This window comes from Lontra canadensis, unplaced genomic scaffold (genome assembly GCF_010015895.1).
Source record: "Lontra canadensis isolate GAN:19392208 unplaced genomic scaffold, GSC_riverotter_1.0 scaffold29, whole genome shotgun sequence".
Classification (NCBI taxonomy): domain Eukaryota; kingdom Metazoa; phylum Chordata; class Mammalia; order Carnivora; family Mustelidae; genus Lontra; species Lontra canadensis.
The window spans coordinates 11,157,944-11,177,064 of NW_022631023.1; the positions used below are offsets into that span (position 1 = coordinate 11,157,944).

A 19,121-nucleotide genomic window follows, 5' to 3' on the forward strand; every position below is an offset into this window, starting at 1 on the left:
AAGTGAGGCATCTCTTATTAAATGATATTAAATAAAACAGTGTCTTAAAAGGCCAAATAAGTTCTAGTGCCATAAGCCCAAAGGCAGACCTCCAAGATCCCTGGCAGGCTCTCGTTTGGCCTTCCTCAGACCCTAACGTTGTCTTTGGTTCAAACACTCTAGTTCCTGCTTTGCCCAGACAAGAAGTTCATTGCCCTGTGAATCCCAGTCATGGTACCTGTGCAATCAGGAATCAGTTGCCTTTTATTTTTATAAGATTTTTTTTTCTTTAGTTGAGAGAGAGCGTACCTGTGTGCACACACACTTACATGCGAAGTGAGCAGGGAGAGGGGGAGGGAAAGGGAGAGAATCTCAAGCAAACTCCATACTGATCATGGAGCCGGATGCAGGGTTCAGTTTCACGGACCCTGAGACCATGACCTTAGCGGAAATCAAGAGTGGGATGCTCAAACGACTGAGCTACTTAGGCACTCCTGATTGCCTTTTAAATGAACAAAGAGAAGGGATAGAATCAAGATCACTTATATTGATGAAATTTCCCAAAGATTGAGGTGACAAGTGTAATAGTCCTTTCTTTGCCAGCGATATTAGGTATTCCCAGTACTAGTAGGTACGTGGGTACCTATGACTAGTGCCCCTGTGCTATAAAAACATTTAGGGAATATCTTCGTTAACATATTACCAACTGTGATGCTAAAAGAGAAGTGGTAACCAAAAAAGATAAACAGTATATGAGTGGGGTGTTGTTGGGGTTGTTTTGTTTTAATTAAGAGGTTATCTTTGTATAAAACTGTCATGTTGGTCACTTGAGAATATAGAAAATACGGTCTAATAATATTTTAAGTGTAAAATTATACATGAGCGCTTAAGAATAATTCGAAAGAAAATTAAGTTAGGGATTTTAAATTGGGCCTAAAACCAAATTTAAGTCAGATTTGTTTTAAGATTTTATAATTGTTATACCAGGGAAAAGATTAAGAATATGTTTTGCATTACAGTTATTCTATTGGTTATTTAAAGAAGAAAGAAAGAAAGCAATTTGTACGGCCATGACAAAAAGAAATTCCTTTACTCATAAGTAAAAGGTGATTAAGTATAGGTTTTATTCATTGATGTTTAGGGATTTTTTTTTCTTTTTTCCCTTTTAAGTTTTAGTTCTTAACGTCCTGTCAGGAGAGAATAGCGGTACAGCTGACCCTTGAACAACATGGGTTTGAACTGCATGGGTGTACTTACATACACGGGTTTTTGTAGAGTACAGTACTATAAAGGTATTTTTTTCTTATGGCTTTGTTAATAACGTTTTGTCTAGTTTACTTTATTGTAAGAATATAGTATATAACATACAGAATGTTACATATTATATATGTCACATATTACATACAGAGTATGCATTACTCGACTTTATATTATTGGTAAGGCAGCAGCAGTTAAGTAGTAGTTAAGTTAGTAGTTAAGTTTTTGAGGAGTCAAAAGTTATATGTGGATTTTGGACTATGAAGGGAGGTCAGCACCCCAACCCCAGCATTGTTTAAGCATCAGCTCTACATTTAAGTTTTTAAACTTTTTAGACTTAGGTTATTTTTTTTTCCTACCCCACTGAAACAATAGTTCTTTCATGAGGTTATAATACAGATTAATGATAATACAGTTACCACCCTAGAGCAGAACAGACTGTTCTTGAGACGGTCTGTTTGCTATCTTGTTGCCTTATTCCTTCCTGATAGGATTCTTGTGAAGGGTCATTTAAGTGAAATAAAAATCTTATTGAAAAAAATCTTCAGGCATCAGGGCTGCTCAGTCAGTCAGGCGTCTGTCTTCGGCTCAGGTCATGATCCTAGGGTCCTGGGATTGAGCCCCACATCGGGCTCCCTGCTCAATGGGGAGTCTGTTTCTTACTCAGCCTCTGCCTCCGCTCCTCCCCAACTTGTGCCCTCTCTCTCTCCTTCAGTAAAATAAAATCTTAAAATAAACTTTAAAAAAGAAGACTTAAGAAAATTATAAACCACTTCAGAAGTGTTGACTACTGTTATTATGTAAATGTGCTCTCTTACAGGGTTTCCTGCTGTTCAAGCTTTAGGACTGGAGGTGTTCCACGCAGGCACTGCCCTGAAAGATGGCAGAGTGGTGACTAACGGGGGTAGAGTCCTTACGGTAACAGCAATCCGGGAAAATCTCATCTTGGCCCTTGAAGAAGCCAAAAAAGGACTAGCTGCTATAAAGTTTGAGGGAGCCATTTACAGGAAGGACATCGGCTATCGCGCCATAGCTTTTCTCCAGCAGCCCAGGTAAATTTCCTACCGAGGTAGTTCTAGCACAGCCTCAGAACTGATGTAAATGGCTATATAGAAAATTCTCTTAACCTTATACTAAGCCATTACATAATCTTTTCTCTCTATGGAACTGCTCTAATTTTGACTTACATTTAGTCTGAGGCAAAACTAGTTAGAACGGTATTCACATGGGGGTGCCTGGGTCGCTCAGTCTGTTAACTGTCTGCCTTAGGCTCAGGTTATGATCTCTAGGTCCTGGGATCGAGCCCCACATCAGGTTTTTCTATTCAGCAGGGAGTCTGCTTTTCTCTGTCTCTCCCCTGTGCCCCTCCCCACCACTCATTCTCTCTTTCCCTCTAATAAGTAAAATCTTTTAAAAAAAAAATTCAATTGAAGTGGGAAAAGCTTCATGGTAGGTCTTTGTGTTTGAAAAGTTCCGTAAAGGGGCGCCTGGGTGGCTCAGTGGGTTAAAGCCTCTGCCTTCGGCTCAGGTCATGATCTCAGGGTCCTGGGATCGAGCCCCGCATCAGGCTCTCTGCTCGGTGGGGAGCCTGCTTCCCTCTCTCTCTCTCTGCCTGCCTCTCTGCCTACTTGTGATCTCTCTCTCTCTCTCTGTCAAACAAATAAAATTTAAAAAAAAAAAAAAAAGTTCAGTAAAGGGGCGCCTGGGTGACTCAGTAGATTAAGCCTCTGCCTACAACTCAGGTCATGATCTTAGGGTTGTGGGATCGAGCCCCGCATCCAGCTCTCTGCTCAGCGGGAAGCCTGCTTCCCCCTCTCTGCCTGTCTCTCTGCCTAACTGTGATCCGTGTCTGTCAAATAAATAAATAAAATCTTTGAAAGAAAAAAAAGAAAAGTTCAGTAAAATCACAGTGATAATAAGGACTTTTTCACATTGTATATTTGAAATATATGTAATCATTTGTCAAGTATTCATCAATAAAGATGGGGAAAGGATTTTTATTCCTTGAGTTACATATTTTAATATTACGGTTGTATTTTCATCTTAGTTCATGATTTTGTCAAAGATTTCAAGATGAGGGGGCGCCTGGGTGGCTCAGTGGGTTAAAGCCTCTGCCTTGGGCTCAGGTCATGATCTCAGGGTCCTGGGATCGAGCCCCACGTCAGGCTATCTGCTTAGCAGGGAGCCTGCTTTCCCTTCTCTCTTTCTGGCTGCCTGTCTGTCTGCTTGTGATCTCTCTCTCTGTCAAATAAATAAATAAAATCTTAAAAAAAAAAAAAGATGAAAATATTGGCCTTCTACCTTTGCAACTTAATTTGATTATACTGTAAATTTTGGCAGTCTCATTTTGTTAGTGTGTTTATATTTATTACTAAGATGTATTTTTACATTTTAAATGTATAATTTCTTAACACATATAATTATTCCTTTGTAAAATCAATAAACTATTAATTGCAAATGTGGGTGTTTTGATTTCTTAAGTATATATCATAGTTTCTTTTGTTCATTGAGTTTGTCTATGAGATAAATGTTTTAGAAAAAAATGAAATTTTTAGCAACTTAATTAAACTTAATCCTATTAATTGATAGACAAATATTTAAAGTTTAAATACTAGAAATTGTTTAGGATTAAGAACATTAAAATACCATGCTAAAAGTTTTATTTTTATTTCTTATTTTAAAATAACTGGATTCCATTGAAATGACCAATTGCAAAATTAAATTTGTAAAATTAAAGATGAAGAAAATGAGAGGCAAAAATACCAGCTTCTATCTAAGAAAGGTTTTTTTTTAAATCAGCATAACTTTGTTTCCTTTCTGAACATGACCCCCAGACTACTAATTTCATTGGTGTTAATTGCCAAAGCTCTCAACTCTATTTGTACCCTGACCCCTTGTTTCTAATAAAATTTCACATATTTCTTCATGTATCACTACATCCCAATAGGCCAAAGTACTTATTTTTGTAAGACAAGGCTACTGAATTCCCAGGGCTGTTCATGAATTTTAGATGCACTGCTTCAACATGTTGGCCCTATTTATATTTAGAAGGGAATAATGCACTGAGTATCATTATCTGGTTTTGTTTTTTCCAATGTGTTTTTACCTTGTTTCTTGCTGTCTTCAGCCATAAGGAAACTTACACAACTCTCTACTGCAGTAAGAGTCCAGTTTCATTATTTAGGAATTTTTTTTTTTTGTAGCGTGCGTATAATCCCAATTTTTACTTTTTTTACTCCATTTTGACATTGCTTCCTATACCTAAATTGAATAGAAAAGTGTGGCAAAATATCAGTATATCTAGCTACCTGTGGGTACCTGAAGTACTTCTAGAAGAAATAAGTAAAGAGAAGTAGTTCTCCATAGTGATGATACAATGGAGTCAACTGGGGCAGTTACTTAAACACAGTCAATTTTCAGGGCCTACCCCTGACCAGTTAAATCAAAATTTATGGATGGGGCCTGGCACAGTGAGATACATGCAAGTCATCTTCTGTTTTAAATAATACCTTAAACTAATTTTCCCTGGCATTTAGATGATGTGTTTGTTTCATTTAATTCTTTAGGGGCCTGACTTACAAGGAATCTGGGGTAGACATTGCAGCTGGAAATATGCTGGTCAAGAAAATTAAACCTTTAGCAAAAGCTACCTCCAGACCAGGTAAGTCAGAGCCTGTCCTTTGCTAGTTAGTTAACTGTGACAGGCATTGTGAATTGATTGGGGCTTTGTAGTTTACTGAGGAAAATATTCCAAGTTAATGCCAGGTTGCTAAGTCTTGCCCTGTCTAAGCCAAACCCATAGTCTTCTGCTTTCTTGTTTCTAATATTAAGGAAAGCATTTCTTATACATAATGTTAAATTCAAAAAGATATATCTACCCCTTTTGTATATAATCATTTCTTGATCAATTCTTTGAGCACGTGGTACTCTTCCGTTCTCAGAAAAGGCATCTCTTATTGTAGCCGTGCTTCTGAAGAAATGGTTTGTATATCCATGTTTAGTCTATTACAATGCAGCCAATAATTAATTTCCTCCCCATTAGGCTGTGATGTTGATCTTGGAGGTTTTGCTGGTCTTTTTGATTTGAAAGCAGCTGGTTTCAAAGATCCTCTTCTGGCAAGTGGAACAGATGGTGTTGGAACTAAACTGAAGGTAATCAGATACCTATGTGATTGAATAAAGGCCTTTTGTGAATGATAGGAGAGAATTTACTGTATACCAAATACATATTTTTCCCCTCTTGACGTATATGCACTGAAGAGAACCATACCAAATAACCATAAAATATGGCTAAAATATGTACATTTTTTTAAAAGATTTTATTTATTTATTCAACAGATCACAAGTAGGCAGAGCAGCAGGCAGAGAGAGGGGGGATGCAGGATCCCCGCCGAGCAGAGAGCCTGATGCGGGGCTCGATCCCAGGACCCTGAGATCATGACCTGAGCCAAAGCAGAGGCTCAACCCATTGAGCCACGCAGGTGCCCCAAATATGTACATTTTTCTAACAACACAATGTTGAATCTCTTTCCGGATGGAAGCGTTATTGGAGGGGATTAAATGTGACACCTTTGGGGGTACCTGGGTGGCTTGTCTGTTAAGTGTTGGACTCTCAGGTCATGATCTCAGAGTCGTGGGATCCAGCCCTACATCCAGCTCCGTGCTCAGCAGGGAGTCTGCTTGAGATTCCCTCTGCCCCTCCCCCATCCCCATACTCACTCTCTCTTCCTCTCTAAATAAATTTTTTTTAAAAGATGAGATATTTTGGGGGCACCTATGTGGCTCAGTCCTTAAGCATCTGCCTCAGCTCAGGTCGTCATTCTGGAGTTCCCAGATCTGAGCCCCACATCAGGCTCCTTGCTCAGCAGGGAGTTTACTCCTCCCTCTCCCTCTCCTCTGCACCCCTCCCATGCATGCTCTCTATCTCTCAAATAATAAAAACCTTTTTAAAATAAAAATTAAAAATGGGATAGTTTTGGATCAAGTAGCTTATCAGAATTTAATATTTTATCTTTAGGTGTTTGGAGCAGCTGGCCAAATAGCAATATTTATTAGTCTCCATCGATAAACTGACAAGGTATAATTTGGAGCGTATGTTCTGTGTTGTGTGTTGTACTTCTTTAGATTGCCCAGCAGTGTAACAAACATGATACCATTGGTCAAGATCTGGTTGCAATGTGTGTCAATGACATTCTGGCCCAAGGGGCAGAGCCCCTTTTCTTCCTCGATTACTTTTCCTGTGGAAAACTTGACCTTAATACAACTGAAGCTATTGTCGCTGGAATCTCCAGAGCCTGTGGAAAAGCTCGATGTGCTCTCCTTGGTATGACCATCCGTTTTAATCACATGTCCTTTTTACTATATTTTAGCCCTATGTCTAAATGCGATTAGTACTTATATAGCTAAGAAGAAAAACTACAGATTACATCATAAGACGAATAAAATATAAATAACATTACCGGAAGAAAACTTAGATCTTGCCCTCAAGCCCCTCCTCAAGGGTTTGTCCCCCAGATTCCTACTCGTAAACTGTAAGCCAGGCCTTACCTTTTTCCCTGATCTTTGTTTACTATTTCCATTCCTGTCTTTCTCAAAGTCCTCATGCACAGACAACGTTAAGGGTTATTTCCTCCTTACTGGCCTGCACCAGAAGTAGATGATTCCTAACATTCTAAGTCTTAAGCATTATTTTCCAACAGAAGTAACACTAAGAATAAAATGTACCTAAGATTTACAGAAATATTGCTTAAATGTATGTGGGAACTTTGAGCAAAATGAATTGCAGGTTGCCCAAGCAATGAAACTGCCTCTTTTGTATTAACCATTCCCATGGACACATCTGTCCCCAAAGGCAAAATGACCTTTTCAACCATCTTTTAGAACAGTTTGTAATTTTGGAGACTGCCTGCCTAGACCCTATCTTTACATGTCATCACAAAAGTGAGCTATGCTGTACTTCTTAGGCCAGGGCATTTGGATGTAAGCAGCCCTGATTAAATCACTTCTCTAAGCCCGTACCATCATCTGGAATATAGGATGATTATAAAGATCAAATATAAATAAAAGCATTTGTAAAATTAAACTAATGTAGAAATGACATTATATTCAACCAACTATTCATTCTTTGATGATAATGCTATTCGGGCTATACATTTTCTTCATGAAAATTAGTACTGTTTCCCTTGAAATCATGCTCGGTCGAAAGTTCTTTTAGGCAGCTAATAGAGGACTTTTTTTTTTTTTATATTTGTGGAACATAGCCATGTGTTTAATTGTTCATAATAAGAGTGGGTATGCCTGGCTAGCTCAGTCAGAAAACTATGCACCTCTTGATCTTGGGGTCGTGAGTTCAAAGCCCCACGTTCGGTGTAGAAATTATATACATACATACACAGACAAACTTAAAAAAGGAAAAAAAAGAGTACCTGGTGTCAGTATTTCCCAGATAGGTTTACAAATACTATGTGACTACTTCGTTCTTGTCTCACCATTCTGCCAGGAGGTGAAACTGCAGAAATGCCCGACATGTATCCTCCGGGAGAATATGACCTAGCTGGTTTTGCCGTTGGTGCCATGGAGCGGGATCAGAAACTGCCTCACCTGGAAAGAATCACTGAAGGGGATGCTGTGGTTGGAGTAGCTTCATCGGGTCTTCACAGCAATGGATTTAGCCTTGTAAGGAAAATTGTAGCAAAATCCTCCCTCCAGTACTCATCTCCAGCACCTGAAGGCTGTGGTGATCAGACCTTAGGTAAACTCTCATATTTAAATTTTCCTTAGAAATATGTGAGCAACCGCTTAATGGATTAGTCTTTCATTAGTTAATTAGAATGGAATAAATTATATTACCCTATGAGTTCACTGTTTGGACATTACCATAGAACTGGCGTGCCTGCAGGGTCGAATCATTCTCTGTTTCAGAATTTTTTTTTTTTTTTAAAGATTTTATTTATTTATTTGACAGAGAGAGAGATCACAAGTAGACAGAGAAGCAGGCAGAGAGAGAGAGGGAAGCAGACTCCCTGCTGAGCAGGGAGCCCGATGCGGGACTCGATCCCAGGACCCTGGGATCATGACCTGAGCCGAAGGCAGCGGCTTAACCCACTGAGCCACCCAGGCGCCCCTGTTTCAGAATTGTTATTGACATATGCTTTGGTTTTATGTTCATAGGCTAAGTTTATCTCTTCTCTCCAATACACAGGGGACTTACTTCTTACTCCAACCAGAATCTACAGCCATTCACTGCTACCTGTCCTACGTTCAGGACACGTCAAGGCCTTTGCCCATATTACCGGTGGAGGATTGCTAGAAAACATCCCCAGAGTCCTTCCTCAGAAGTTTGGGGTGGATTTAGGTAAGATTGCTGAAAGGAACTTGTTCAGAAATCCATTTGGAGGAAAAATGCATTGTGGAAGAAAACCATGGGTAGTTAGTACACATATAATTATATATGTGAGGAAGTAAAATTTTTTTTAAGATTTTATTTATTTGACAGAGAGTGAAAGAAGGTACACAAGCAAGAGGATAAGGAGAGGGAAAAGCAGACTTCACGCTGAGCAGGGAGCCCAACGCAGGGCTTGATCCAAGGACTCTGGGATCATGACCCAAGCCAAAGACAGACATGTAATGACTGAGCCACACAGGCGTTGCTATATGGAAAATTCTTAAATTATTGGGGTTTCTCAGAAAAAATAAAAACTGGCCTTTTTTTAAATTTATTTTTAATTTATTTTTTTTCTCAGAAAAAAATAAAACTAGCCTCTTTTTGCTTTCTTAGCCACATTTATAAGGCATAAAGTCCCCTCATGTAATCGACTTATATAGATGAAGTGCTTTGGGGGATATGAGAGGTTGGTAATCTCAGGCTCTATCAAGATAGAACCAGAATATGCCAGGAAGCGAAATGGTAGCCTGTGCAAGGGATAAGCAGGACCCAAACCAAGGCATAGAGAAGGGAGACAGATTTGAGAATCACTTGCGCTTAGAAAGAAAAAGAAGTCCCAAGTTTCTAGTTAAGCAAGTAAACATAGACGGTAACATCCGTGATGCAGGAGGAAAAGTAGATTTGGAGTAGGAAGTGGCAATAGTGTTTTTTTCCCAAATATTTACTTATCTATTTATTTTTAAAGATTTATTTACTTATTTGGGAAAGAGAGTGCAGGGGGGAGGGACAGAGGGAGAGAATCTCAAGCAGACTCCCCACTGAACCGACAGCCTGACGTGGGGCTCAGTCCCAGGACCCTGAGATCATGACCTGAGCCAAAATCAAGAGTCAGATGCTCACCCAGCTGAGCCACCGAGGCGCCCCTATTTATTTATTTTAGAAGAGTGAGGGGAGTGCAGGTGTGTGTAAGGTGGGGTTGGGGAGCACAAAGGGGGAGAGAATCTCAAGCAGACTCCGCACTGAATGCAGAGCGCAACATGAGGCTTGATCTCACAACCCTGAGATCGAGATCTGAGCTGACATCAAGTTGGACACCCAACCAGCTGAGCCACCCAGGCGCCCTGGAATAGTGTTTTAAGTCTTCAGTGTATTTATTGTGAGGTGTCTGGGAGCAGAAGTTGCTATCAGGCTGAGGTTAGGTTTGGCCCTCAGATGCAGATAGTAATAGTTGTAGCCAAAAGAGTACAGGGACCACAAGGTTGTTCCTCAGTGTTCTGTCTACTTTGAAGGTTGACCGAGGTAGAATTACTAGAAAAGAACAGCCAGAAGCAGGGAGTGAACCACGTAAAAGTAGGAACCCCACGGATTTGAATATGACACTGGTCAGCGGCGTCAGGTGCAGCCACGGGATATAGGATGCGAACTAGAAATAAACCAGTATGATTCAGTCAGCTCAGAAAGCATCTCCGTGAGTGCAGATGCCACCCACCACGTGATCATGGGGGGAATGGGTAGCAGAGATAAATAGGGACGGTGAATGGAAGTTGCTGTTTCAAGAAACTTACTGGTCAAAGGGAAGGGGAATCATTACTTATACTCATGGCAAAATGAGCAACAGGGTTTTCCATCCCTGTTTTTATAGGGTAACAGAGGAACTGCCCCAGCTATCATGGTCAACTAATATACATTGCTTTAACGGACTAGAAGCTAAAGAAGTTCACATAAAGTAGCCCCTTTTCCCAGTGAGGTACGAAGGGGTTAGCGAGATGAGCAGACCCAGGAGTGAGGGCATGCGGAAAAGAGTAAATAATGAGATAGACTCGGTCAGGAACAAGAATGAGACAAGAAGCACTGAACATGAAGGCGAAGGTGGTTGTGTGATTTTTCTCCCAAAGTATGAGTATATATGGCCTTGAAACACAAATTTAAAAAAAGAAAAAATTGGGGGCGCCTGGGTGACTCAGTGGGTTGAGCCTCTACCCTCAGCTCAGGTCATGGTCTCAGGGTCCTGGTATCAAGCCCTGCATCAGGCTCTGGGAGCCTGCTTCCCCCTCTCTCTCTGCGTGCCTCTCTGCCTACTTGTGATCTTTCTCTCTGTCAAATAAATAAATAAAATCTCTAAAAAAAAGTGTTTTTTTTTGAGTGGGTTGGTCCAGTCAGGCTGGAAGCAGCTGTAGGTGCCCATGAGTGGATTTGCTGAGCCAACAGTAGCGTCAGAGTACATGAAGCTCGGAGAGAACCCAAAGAGTCCGAACTGGATCATGACGTACAGTTGATTTCACCATATTCCCAATAGCCGTGGTGGTTGTGTCACACAAATGTCTGTGTCCCAGTAAAAAAGAAAGTCAGGCCCTTATATCAGCTCTGAGGTTTCTTCTAGGAATCCTACTCCACCAACAGATTTAGGTAAGGCGTTTTCAACATTAAATTTGCAACTGGTTGTATGACTCCTGACATCTGATCATTTTTAGAAGCCAGGCTTATAGCCTTATAGGGTTGGTTTGTTTGCTTACAAACCGATACTTTGTTAATCATTTTGCTAAAATGAGATCATAGTTTGGTAATCTGCTATTTATTCTGCCATTTACTTTATCATCAATATCCAGCTGTCAGAGTAGCATCATTTTTGAGATGGGTATTCCATTTTTTTACACGTATACCACTATTTGGTTTTGTGCTGCTGTTGGCTTTAGACTGTTGATACAACAGTGAACACCGCTGTAGCGAAATCTTTGGAGCTCACCTTTTAAGAACGGACATTTCCCAGCTGGTAGAAGTGGAATTAAATCTGATAGAGGAGAAGGTTCGTGGACATGGGATGCTCCTTAAAAATTGTATCAACTCCAGGGCATTAAAGAACTGATTATCCAGTGCGCCTGACTGGCTCACACAGTAGAGCATGTGACTCTTTATCTTGGGGTCTTGAGTTCGTTCAAGCCCCACACTGAGGGAAGAGTTTACTTTAAAAAATAAATAAATAAAAATAAAGAACTAATTATCCAGCAGATCCACCAAATGAATAAGGGGAACTGATGGTTAATCCTATTATTTAATAAAAAGCTAAATCCCTAATGGCTTCCCTTTCTTAGGAGCATCATAAATAAATATTTAATTTAGTAGAGTTTTGGCAAGTCTGATCCCATAACTAGATTCTAAACAACTATTCAAATTTAAATTGTATGTATGTTGTGTTTATGCCTTTACTTAAAAATTTTTATCAGAGATTTTTGTTGTGTTATAACAGACCTAAATCTAAATTTTAAAGTAAATATGGAAAGGAACACCTGGGTGGCTCAATCAGTTAAGCATTCGACTCTTAATTTCAGCTCAGGTTGTGATCTCAGGGTCCTAGGATCAAGCCTTGTGTTGGGCTCCACACTCAGCCGGAAGTCTGCTTGTCCCTCTGTGGCACCCAATTCCCCACCCCTACCCCCCTCACGCACATGTGCCCTATACATTTCTTCTAAATCTATGATGTAAGCCACCTAGTTTTTCATCACACTTAGGGTACATTTTGGTCATCGCTAAGACCCAGCTTAACATTAGCAAACCTTTACTGGGACTCAGTTCGTAACACAATCTCTTAAGGGACTGCTAAGAATTTAGTTAGTGCACCACAAAACCTAACTTAACTGTTAATACTGGCCAAGTGTGTCAGCAAAAATATTCTGGATGAGGTACAAATGGATCCCACCCAAAAACTCTGGAAGGCCAGTTTATAGTTCTACCCTGCGTAAAACAGCAGAGCTGCTTGTATTTCCACAGCTTTGTATATATGCACACGTTATATTTTGTGTGCGACAATAGGCTAATCAGACAACTCTTCCCTGTTTTCAGATGCCCAGACCTGGAGGGTCCCCAGGATCTTCTCATGGTTACAGCAGGAAGGACACCTCTCTGAGGAAGAAATGGCCAGAACATTTAACTGTGGGATTGGGGCTGCCCTCGTGGTGTCAGAGGATCTGGCAGAGCAGATTTTGAGAGATATTAAGCAGCACAAGGAAGAAGCCTGGGTGATTGGCAAGGTGGTGGCATGTCCTGAAGGTAATCACTCCTTGATTTGTTGTTCTTGGGTATATAACCAGAAATACAACTCCGCCGCGCCTCCGAAGCTGTTGCCCACCTTTTAGTCCAGCCATTGCTGGGGCAGCTGCATTTACCCAGCTGTAACAGGACTGTGCCCGAGCTGGTACCACCGCATTTCTCCTCACTTCCGCCTGAGGCTCTAACTCCTCTGTGCAGTAGTCCCTGTGCGCAGCTCCACCCCACAGGACGACCCTTAGCCAGCGGAGTGAATAAATACCCACTTTAGGGACAGAAAAGGGAGCAGTTCTGAAGCAGTCTTCATAGCTCTTTTGAGGCTCGCGGTGGAATCAAGCCCCAGCTGCCCACAGTGGTGACCAGTTTAATGACACACACTTCCGTTGGTCCTCTGTATCACATTTCCCAGAGCCTCCCTCTGGTTTCTTGGGATCCTTCCCAGAGGAGTCTTTCCACAGGCAAGACCTTGTCTCGGGCTCTACCTTGTGATTCAGTTCAGTTCAGGAAACTGTGAAGCGAGTGCCCTGACAAGTGTTATGTATACTCAGGACTCTGTTAGAAGTACTAGAAATAAGCAGAGTGGCAGAAAACCCACTCAGATTAGCTAAGAGGTGCCAGGCCTTGCCAGTTATATCTGTGTATGCCTTTCATTTATTATGTAGGTTTCATTTCAAGCAGGTTCTCCAAGTACCAGAAAGATGTCTTGAGCCCACATCCTTGAGCTCACATTGCAATAGGAAAGAGAGGTCCTCTGTCGCTCAGCATCCTCTGTCAAATCTTTGAATGGCCTCACTTATGTCGCATGCCTCCCCTGAGGCCAGGAGATAGTGGTATGCTGTGGCTTTTAGTTGAAGTAGGTAATTATAAATGTTCTCTTTCAGGAAGTTTTTATGAGTGAGTAACATTAAGTAATACAAGTCTAGTCTTCTTGTTAGTCCTTTTATAATTTATTTTCAGGATGAGGTATTCTCAAGTTTTCATAAAATACTTTTCTTTCCATTATTACTGTTAATTCACAGTTCCGTTCTTATTTATTGGGTGTGTTTGAAATGAAGGTTCTCCTCGTGTGAAAGTCAAGAATTTGATAGAAACCATGCAAATAAATGGATCAGTATTGGAAAATGGCACCGTGAAAAATCATTTCTCTGTCCAATCAAAAAAGGCAAGAGTGGCTGTCTTAATATCTGGAACAGGTAAGATATGCCTTCCTCTTTACTGTGGGGCTGTAGAAATGCTCTTTCTGGGCCTTTGGGTTGCTCAGTCGGTTAAGTATCTGCCTTCAGTTAAGCCTGCCTTTGACCCAGGTCATGATCCCAGGGGTCCTGGGCTTGAATCCCACATCGGGCTCCCTGCTTCTCCCTCTGCCCCTCCCCCTTTATGTGCTCACACGCAGGCGCGCTCTCAATAATTAATTAATTTTAAAAAGAAATGCTCACTCCCCCCACCCCAAAATCCTTCCGATTGTGAGGAAACTGTCAGTAGAGTGGGGCAGGGAATCATTAAGGACTATTTTGTTATTCTGTGTTCTTAGTCTTTCTACTTTTCTCGGGCTTTTGAGACACCTAAAGGAAGAATAGAGGGTATAAGGAAGATGGTTGAAGAAAGAGAAACCAGAAGAAATGGAAAATCCAACTTTCTTGTCATTGCTTTCTAGATAAAAAGTCTTAAAACAGCTGAGGTTTTTTTTTTTATGATAATAAGAATATGAAATTTATGGTTGACTCTTACGGATAGAGGGATAAAATAATAAGAGTGTCGTATTCTCTCAGATGGAGATAGCATGTTTATTTTTCCCACTATTGTAAATAACATTGCTGTGAATATTTTGGTAAGTATACAGCACATTTCTAGGTGTATATCTCATTATTTCTTTAAGATACATTACTAGAAGTATAGTTGCTTTCCAAGTCCATTTTAAGGTTTCAGTATACTTTAGGCCCAAATTAATGGTTTAAAAAAAAAAGCTATTATAAGGTTCATAGAGGTTACTTCTTTTTTTCTTTTTTTAGATTTTTATTTATTTATTTGACAGAGAGAGAGATCACAAGTAGGCAGAGAGGCAGGAAGAGGGGAGAGGGAAGCAGGCTTCCCACCGAGGAGAGAGTCCAATGCGGGGCTTGATCCCAGGACCCTGAGACAGTGACCTGAGTCTAAGGCAGACGTTTTACCCACTGAGCCACCCAGGTGCCCCCATAATGGTTACTTCTTAAGAGGGGTGATTTTTCAGGGCATCTGGCTAACTCAGTCGATAGAGCATGCGGCTTTTGATCTCAGGGTTATAAGTTCAAGCCCTATGTTGGGCACAGATAGGGATTGCTTTAAAAAATAAAATCTTAAAGAGAGTTGATTTTTCTTGCCTAATTAAGCAGCTAATTCCTCACCAGTCAGGTTTTTTTTAAGATTTTATTTATTTATTTGACAGAGAGAGATCACAGATAAGGAGAGAGGGAGAAGCAGGCTCCCCGCTGAGCAGAGAGCCCGATGCAGGGCTCAATCCCAGGACCCTGGGATCATGACCTGAGCTAAAGGCAAAGGCTTAACCCACTGAGCCACCCAGGCGCCCCACCAGTCAGTTTTTAAATCATGTTATACTGTTTCTCTTACTGTGCTTGATCATATTATTTGCAGGACCAATTATATATCCTAGAACCAGGAGTGCCTACATTTTCATAAGCTATTAATCCATCAAGAGAAAGGGAATTTAAAAGCCTCACATATTTTGCCAGTCTTTTCTAAGATATTTATTTAGAAATCTTGACCATTTGCTATGCAAAATGGAACATATCTTTATTAAGACACTTGAACTTACTTGTGTGTTTTTTTCTCTTTCAGGATCAAACCTGCAAGCTCTCATAGACAGTACTAGGGAGCCAAGTAGCTGTGCGCACATTGTCGTCGTTATCTCCAACAAAGCCGCAGTGGCTGGCTTAGATAAAGCGGAGAGAGCTGGAATTCCCACCAGAGTGAGTTACTTTGAAAAGTGTCTTTCTTGAAGACTGTATTTAAACTCATAACCTGCCCCCCAACCCCTAACAAGACCTCTATCTGTAAGGGTAGCTTATTCTTTGGATTTCTGGATTGGGGTGTGTGCTGGGCTTGCCTTTCTACTTCATTCTCCAGGATGTCTTTATGAGAAAGAGGGCAAGTATGGTCTATGTACAGGTTGAGTTTTAAATTGTTTTTGGTAATTCATTGAAAAAGTTGTGCTGATTTTTTTCTATTACAGGTAATTAATCATAAATTATATAAAAGTCGGGTAGAATTTGACACTGCAATTGACCGAGTCCTTGAAGAGTACTCCACAGACATAGTCTGTCTTGCAGGATTCATGAGAATTTTATCTGGCCCCTTTGTCAGGAAATGGGATGGTAAGCAAAACCTGTGTGACACCACATTGAGAAATCAGCTGAACGCAGACTGCAGGGCCATCAGCCTCCCAAGCAACCCAATGGTGAAGTGTTTAACTAGGCTCTTTTAACACAGGTTGTAATTTAATTTCCTCAGCTCAGAGAACTACCTCATTTTATCTTGTGCCTTTATCAGTTTTCTTTGGCCTGCTGTAATTAATCACTTTCTAACACAGGTTAGGTTACTCACATTACTAGCATTTCATCTTCTGAATGGATAATTCAGTAGAGACATTTTTGCTTGTGTAGACGCAAAAGAAAATGATCCCCTGTCTCCCAACATGGAGAGTCCATCCTCTCCGTAGAAGTGTAGACCGTTGCCGTACATGGCAAGGAAGGCATTGTTTCTGGAAAACATACCTTATGTTCTGGCCCTTTCCACTAAAGTTGTGACTGCATCCTGCTGTCCTTTTTTGTGCCCCTGTTTGGACAACAGATGGATTCTTCAAAGAGTTCGTGTTTTCTTAAGTGACTATGGTTAGAGTCCTTGCGGTGTAACGTGAAAGTGGCATGCCGCTTCATGCTTAGAAGTCAAGCACGTAGACACCGTGCAGGACTCTCCGGTCTCTTTCTAATAGCACATGCCAGCAGCAGGCCACGTTTTCTTCACAAGCTCCATGAGCGAGAGTCGCCCCGCTCCGTCCCGCTTCTAGTCACTGCAGGAGCCTACTCAGAGCGCCTCGTGTGTGTTCAGTTGTGCAAGGCAGGAGCTTGCTGCGCCCACGGCTCCTAGATGAAAACCCTTATTTCCCTTTCATTTCTGTCTTCTACAAAGAAACACCCATCCCAGAGAAACCCTGCTCCTCCTGACTCCTGACTCTAGACAGAGAAACATACATTCGTTTGGTAGAGTACCTAGAATTTGTAAATTCTGACCACTGTGTTTTCATTAATTTCTAGGGAAGATGCTCAACATCCACCCATCCTTGCTCCCGTCTTTTAAGGGCTCAAATGCCCACGAGCAAGCCCTAGAAGCCGGCGTCACAGTCACCGGGTGTACTGTGCACTTTGTAGCTGTGAGTATGTCTCTTTCTTCCAAAGTATTATCTGTGTCTCTATGTAAATTGTGCTAGCTAGAAAGTAATGTTCAAAACTTCTTCTTCCTCCTCCAGGAAGATGTAGATGCTGGACAGATTATTTTACAAGAACCTGTGCCAGTGAAGAGAGGTGACACTGTTGCAACTCTGTCTGAAAGAGTGAAATTAGCAGAGCACAAAATATTCCCCGCAGCCCTCCAGCTGGTAGCCAGTGGAGCTGTACGGCTTGGAGAAAATGGCAAGATTTGTTGGGTCACAGAGTGAAGCCTCCCAACCCGGGAATAGAGCCACTTCTGAAAGAAGTCTGGCTGTGTGCATGCTGACTTTTATCACGGACTCCGTGGAGAAGAACAAATACTAAAAAAGAGGTCTTCATTCTCACCCCTGGCCATTTTTTTTAAGGAATAGAGATTCGTTAAAAACAAGACTGGTACAGCAGAGCTAAGAGCTATGTGTCACCACCAGTCGTCTTTCAGGGTTTACCAGTTCTGGACCTTTTCGTTCACAACCAAGTTGCTCATTCAGAATTCTTTCGCTTTCAGCCAGACAAGATACCAAAACTCTTGGTCTTCTTCTTCTGAATGATACCACCTCCATTTTTTGTAGTTAAATGTGCTCTGGTATTTGAAGAGTTAACCCACAAAACTCCCAAGTTACTGTCTCTCCCCTATATTTTGTAATCTGTACTGGTTTGAATTGAAACTTCTCTAATTATCCTGATTATGATTTAGTGTCACAGAATTTGTGTGTAGCTCCCATTTCTGAGGGATAACATACTTTGTGCTTTGAAATATCATTAAACATCCCTCTAATGATTGGCAGTTTCTATACTACTCGGATTGTAGCTTCACAGTTATTCTGTATGTTATCAACATCCTTACTTTTATAAACACTAGAAGGTTATAGGGAGAGTTTTGGTGGCATCCAGATTCAAGTATAGGACTGAGGCATGTTACTCATCCTCTCTGTCTCTGTGTCCCCAGCTAGTGACACAGGCAAATGCCTGTCATGGTGGTTTTGATAATTAAGTTAATATTTATGAAATGCCAAAAACCGGGTTTGGCCCAGAGTAGGCCCTCAAAGGTCAGCATTTACTTCATCGCTCTTCCCAGTTATGAAAGCTCTTGTAATTCACTACTCTTTCAACAAATACATCTGAACATAAGATTGAGAATGGTAATAAACAGAATACTGGAAGCGTGCTAGGTGCTGTTTGGGAGGAGTGAGGGCAAATGGAGGGCAATGCTCCCAGACTAGTAAGGAGCAGAATGGCACTGCATATGTTTTCCACTCTGGCCATTCATTTCCAGTTCTGGAACTGGGAGGTGTAGGTTGACCTACTAGGCACATGTACATGACCCCAAGCTTGGTACCACATTTCTCCCGTAGCAGAGTGAACAAGGAATGACCATCCGGCCCCGAAGCAGCCGGCAATCCTTCCAGTGCTGGGCAGCCTTCCAAGCGATGTGGCCTAAGACCCGCCTGCCCGGCAGGAGTGTGCCTGATTCGCAGCTTACCTGGAGGCCCCGTTCGCATCCTCCCTTGGAGTTTAAACTCAAGACCTCACAGCAGAGCAGTCATTTTATACAGAAGATACAAATTCTAGCCTTACAAAAGGAAAGAGTAGGCGAGTAAGAAGAGAGGCACCTTCCCCAATAGACCTTAAATCACTGCCTCTGGTGCAGGTAGGTTTCCCCAGACCCAGGCAGCTGGCCAGTGATATCGCTCTTACTCACAGAGCACAGTCGGCCAAGGCCATCCAATTGGAGGTTCGGGTGCATCATCTCACATAGTCCCTTTGCTGTAAAAACGGATCCATTTGTTCTTGAGAGTACACGCGACATTAAATACCTGTTATGTACATGCCAAACATTGTCCTGTGAAGTTTACAGAAAGTTAAAAGAAAGGAAAATGTTATTGGTGGATAAAATCACAAACTTTAATGAAAGTAGAGGGGGTCCAACTGTTCATCAGCACTGCTGGTCGTAAGAAGTGGAAGGATTCAAGGGCAAGTTC

General features: G+C 41.3%; 1 protein-coding gene across 5 annotated transcripts in view; it reads left to right on the forward strand.

The window, feature by feature from the left end:
• GART (phosphoribosylglycinamide formyltransferase, phosphoribosylglycinamide synthetase, phosphoribosylaminoimidazole synthetase) overlaps positions 1–17,918 on the forward strand; it is a 31,749-nt gene extending 13,831 nt beyond the window's left edge. For 4 of the 5 annotated variants that reach the window (XM_032865400.1, XM_032865399.1, XM_032865403.1 and 1 more), the window contains exons 11-22: positions 2,057–2,288; positions 4,803–4,897; positions 5,279–5,388; positions 6,361–6,559; positions 7,736–7,987; positions 8,438–8,590; positions 12,458–12,664; positions 13,717–13,854; positions 15,494–15,624; positions 15,888–16,029; positions 16,969–17,084; positions 17,181–17,918. In XM_032865400.1, the coding sequence (XP_032721291.1) occupies positions 2,057–2,288; positions 4,803–4,897; positions 5,279–5,388; positions 6,361–6,559; positions 7,736–7,987; positions 8,438–8,590; positions 12,458–12,664; positions 13,717–13,854; positions 15,494–15,624; positions 15,888–16,029; positions 16,969–17,084; positions 17,181–17,369 (1,964 nt within the window). In that variant the 3' untranslated portion in view covers positions 17,370–17,918. The remainder of the gene's footprint in view (positions 1–2,056; positions 2,289–4,802; positions 4,898–5,278; positions 5,389–6,360; positions 6,560–7,735; positions 7,988–8,437; positions 8,591–12,457; positions 12,665–13,716; positions 13,855–15,493; positions 15,625–15,887; positions 16,030–16,968; positions 17,085–17,180) is intronic. The other variant, XM_032865402.1, reaches the window with a different exon arrangement.
• The last annotated feature ends 1,203 nt before the right edge of the window (positions 17,919–19,121 follow it).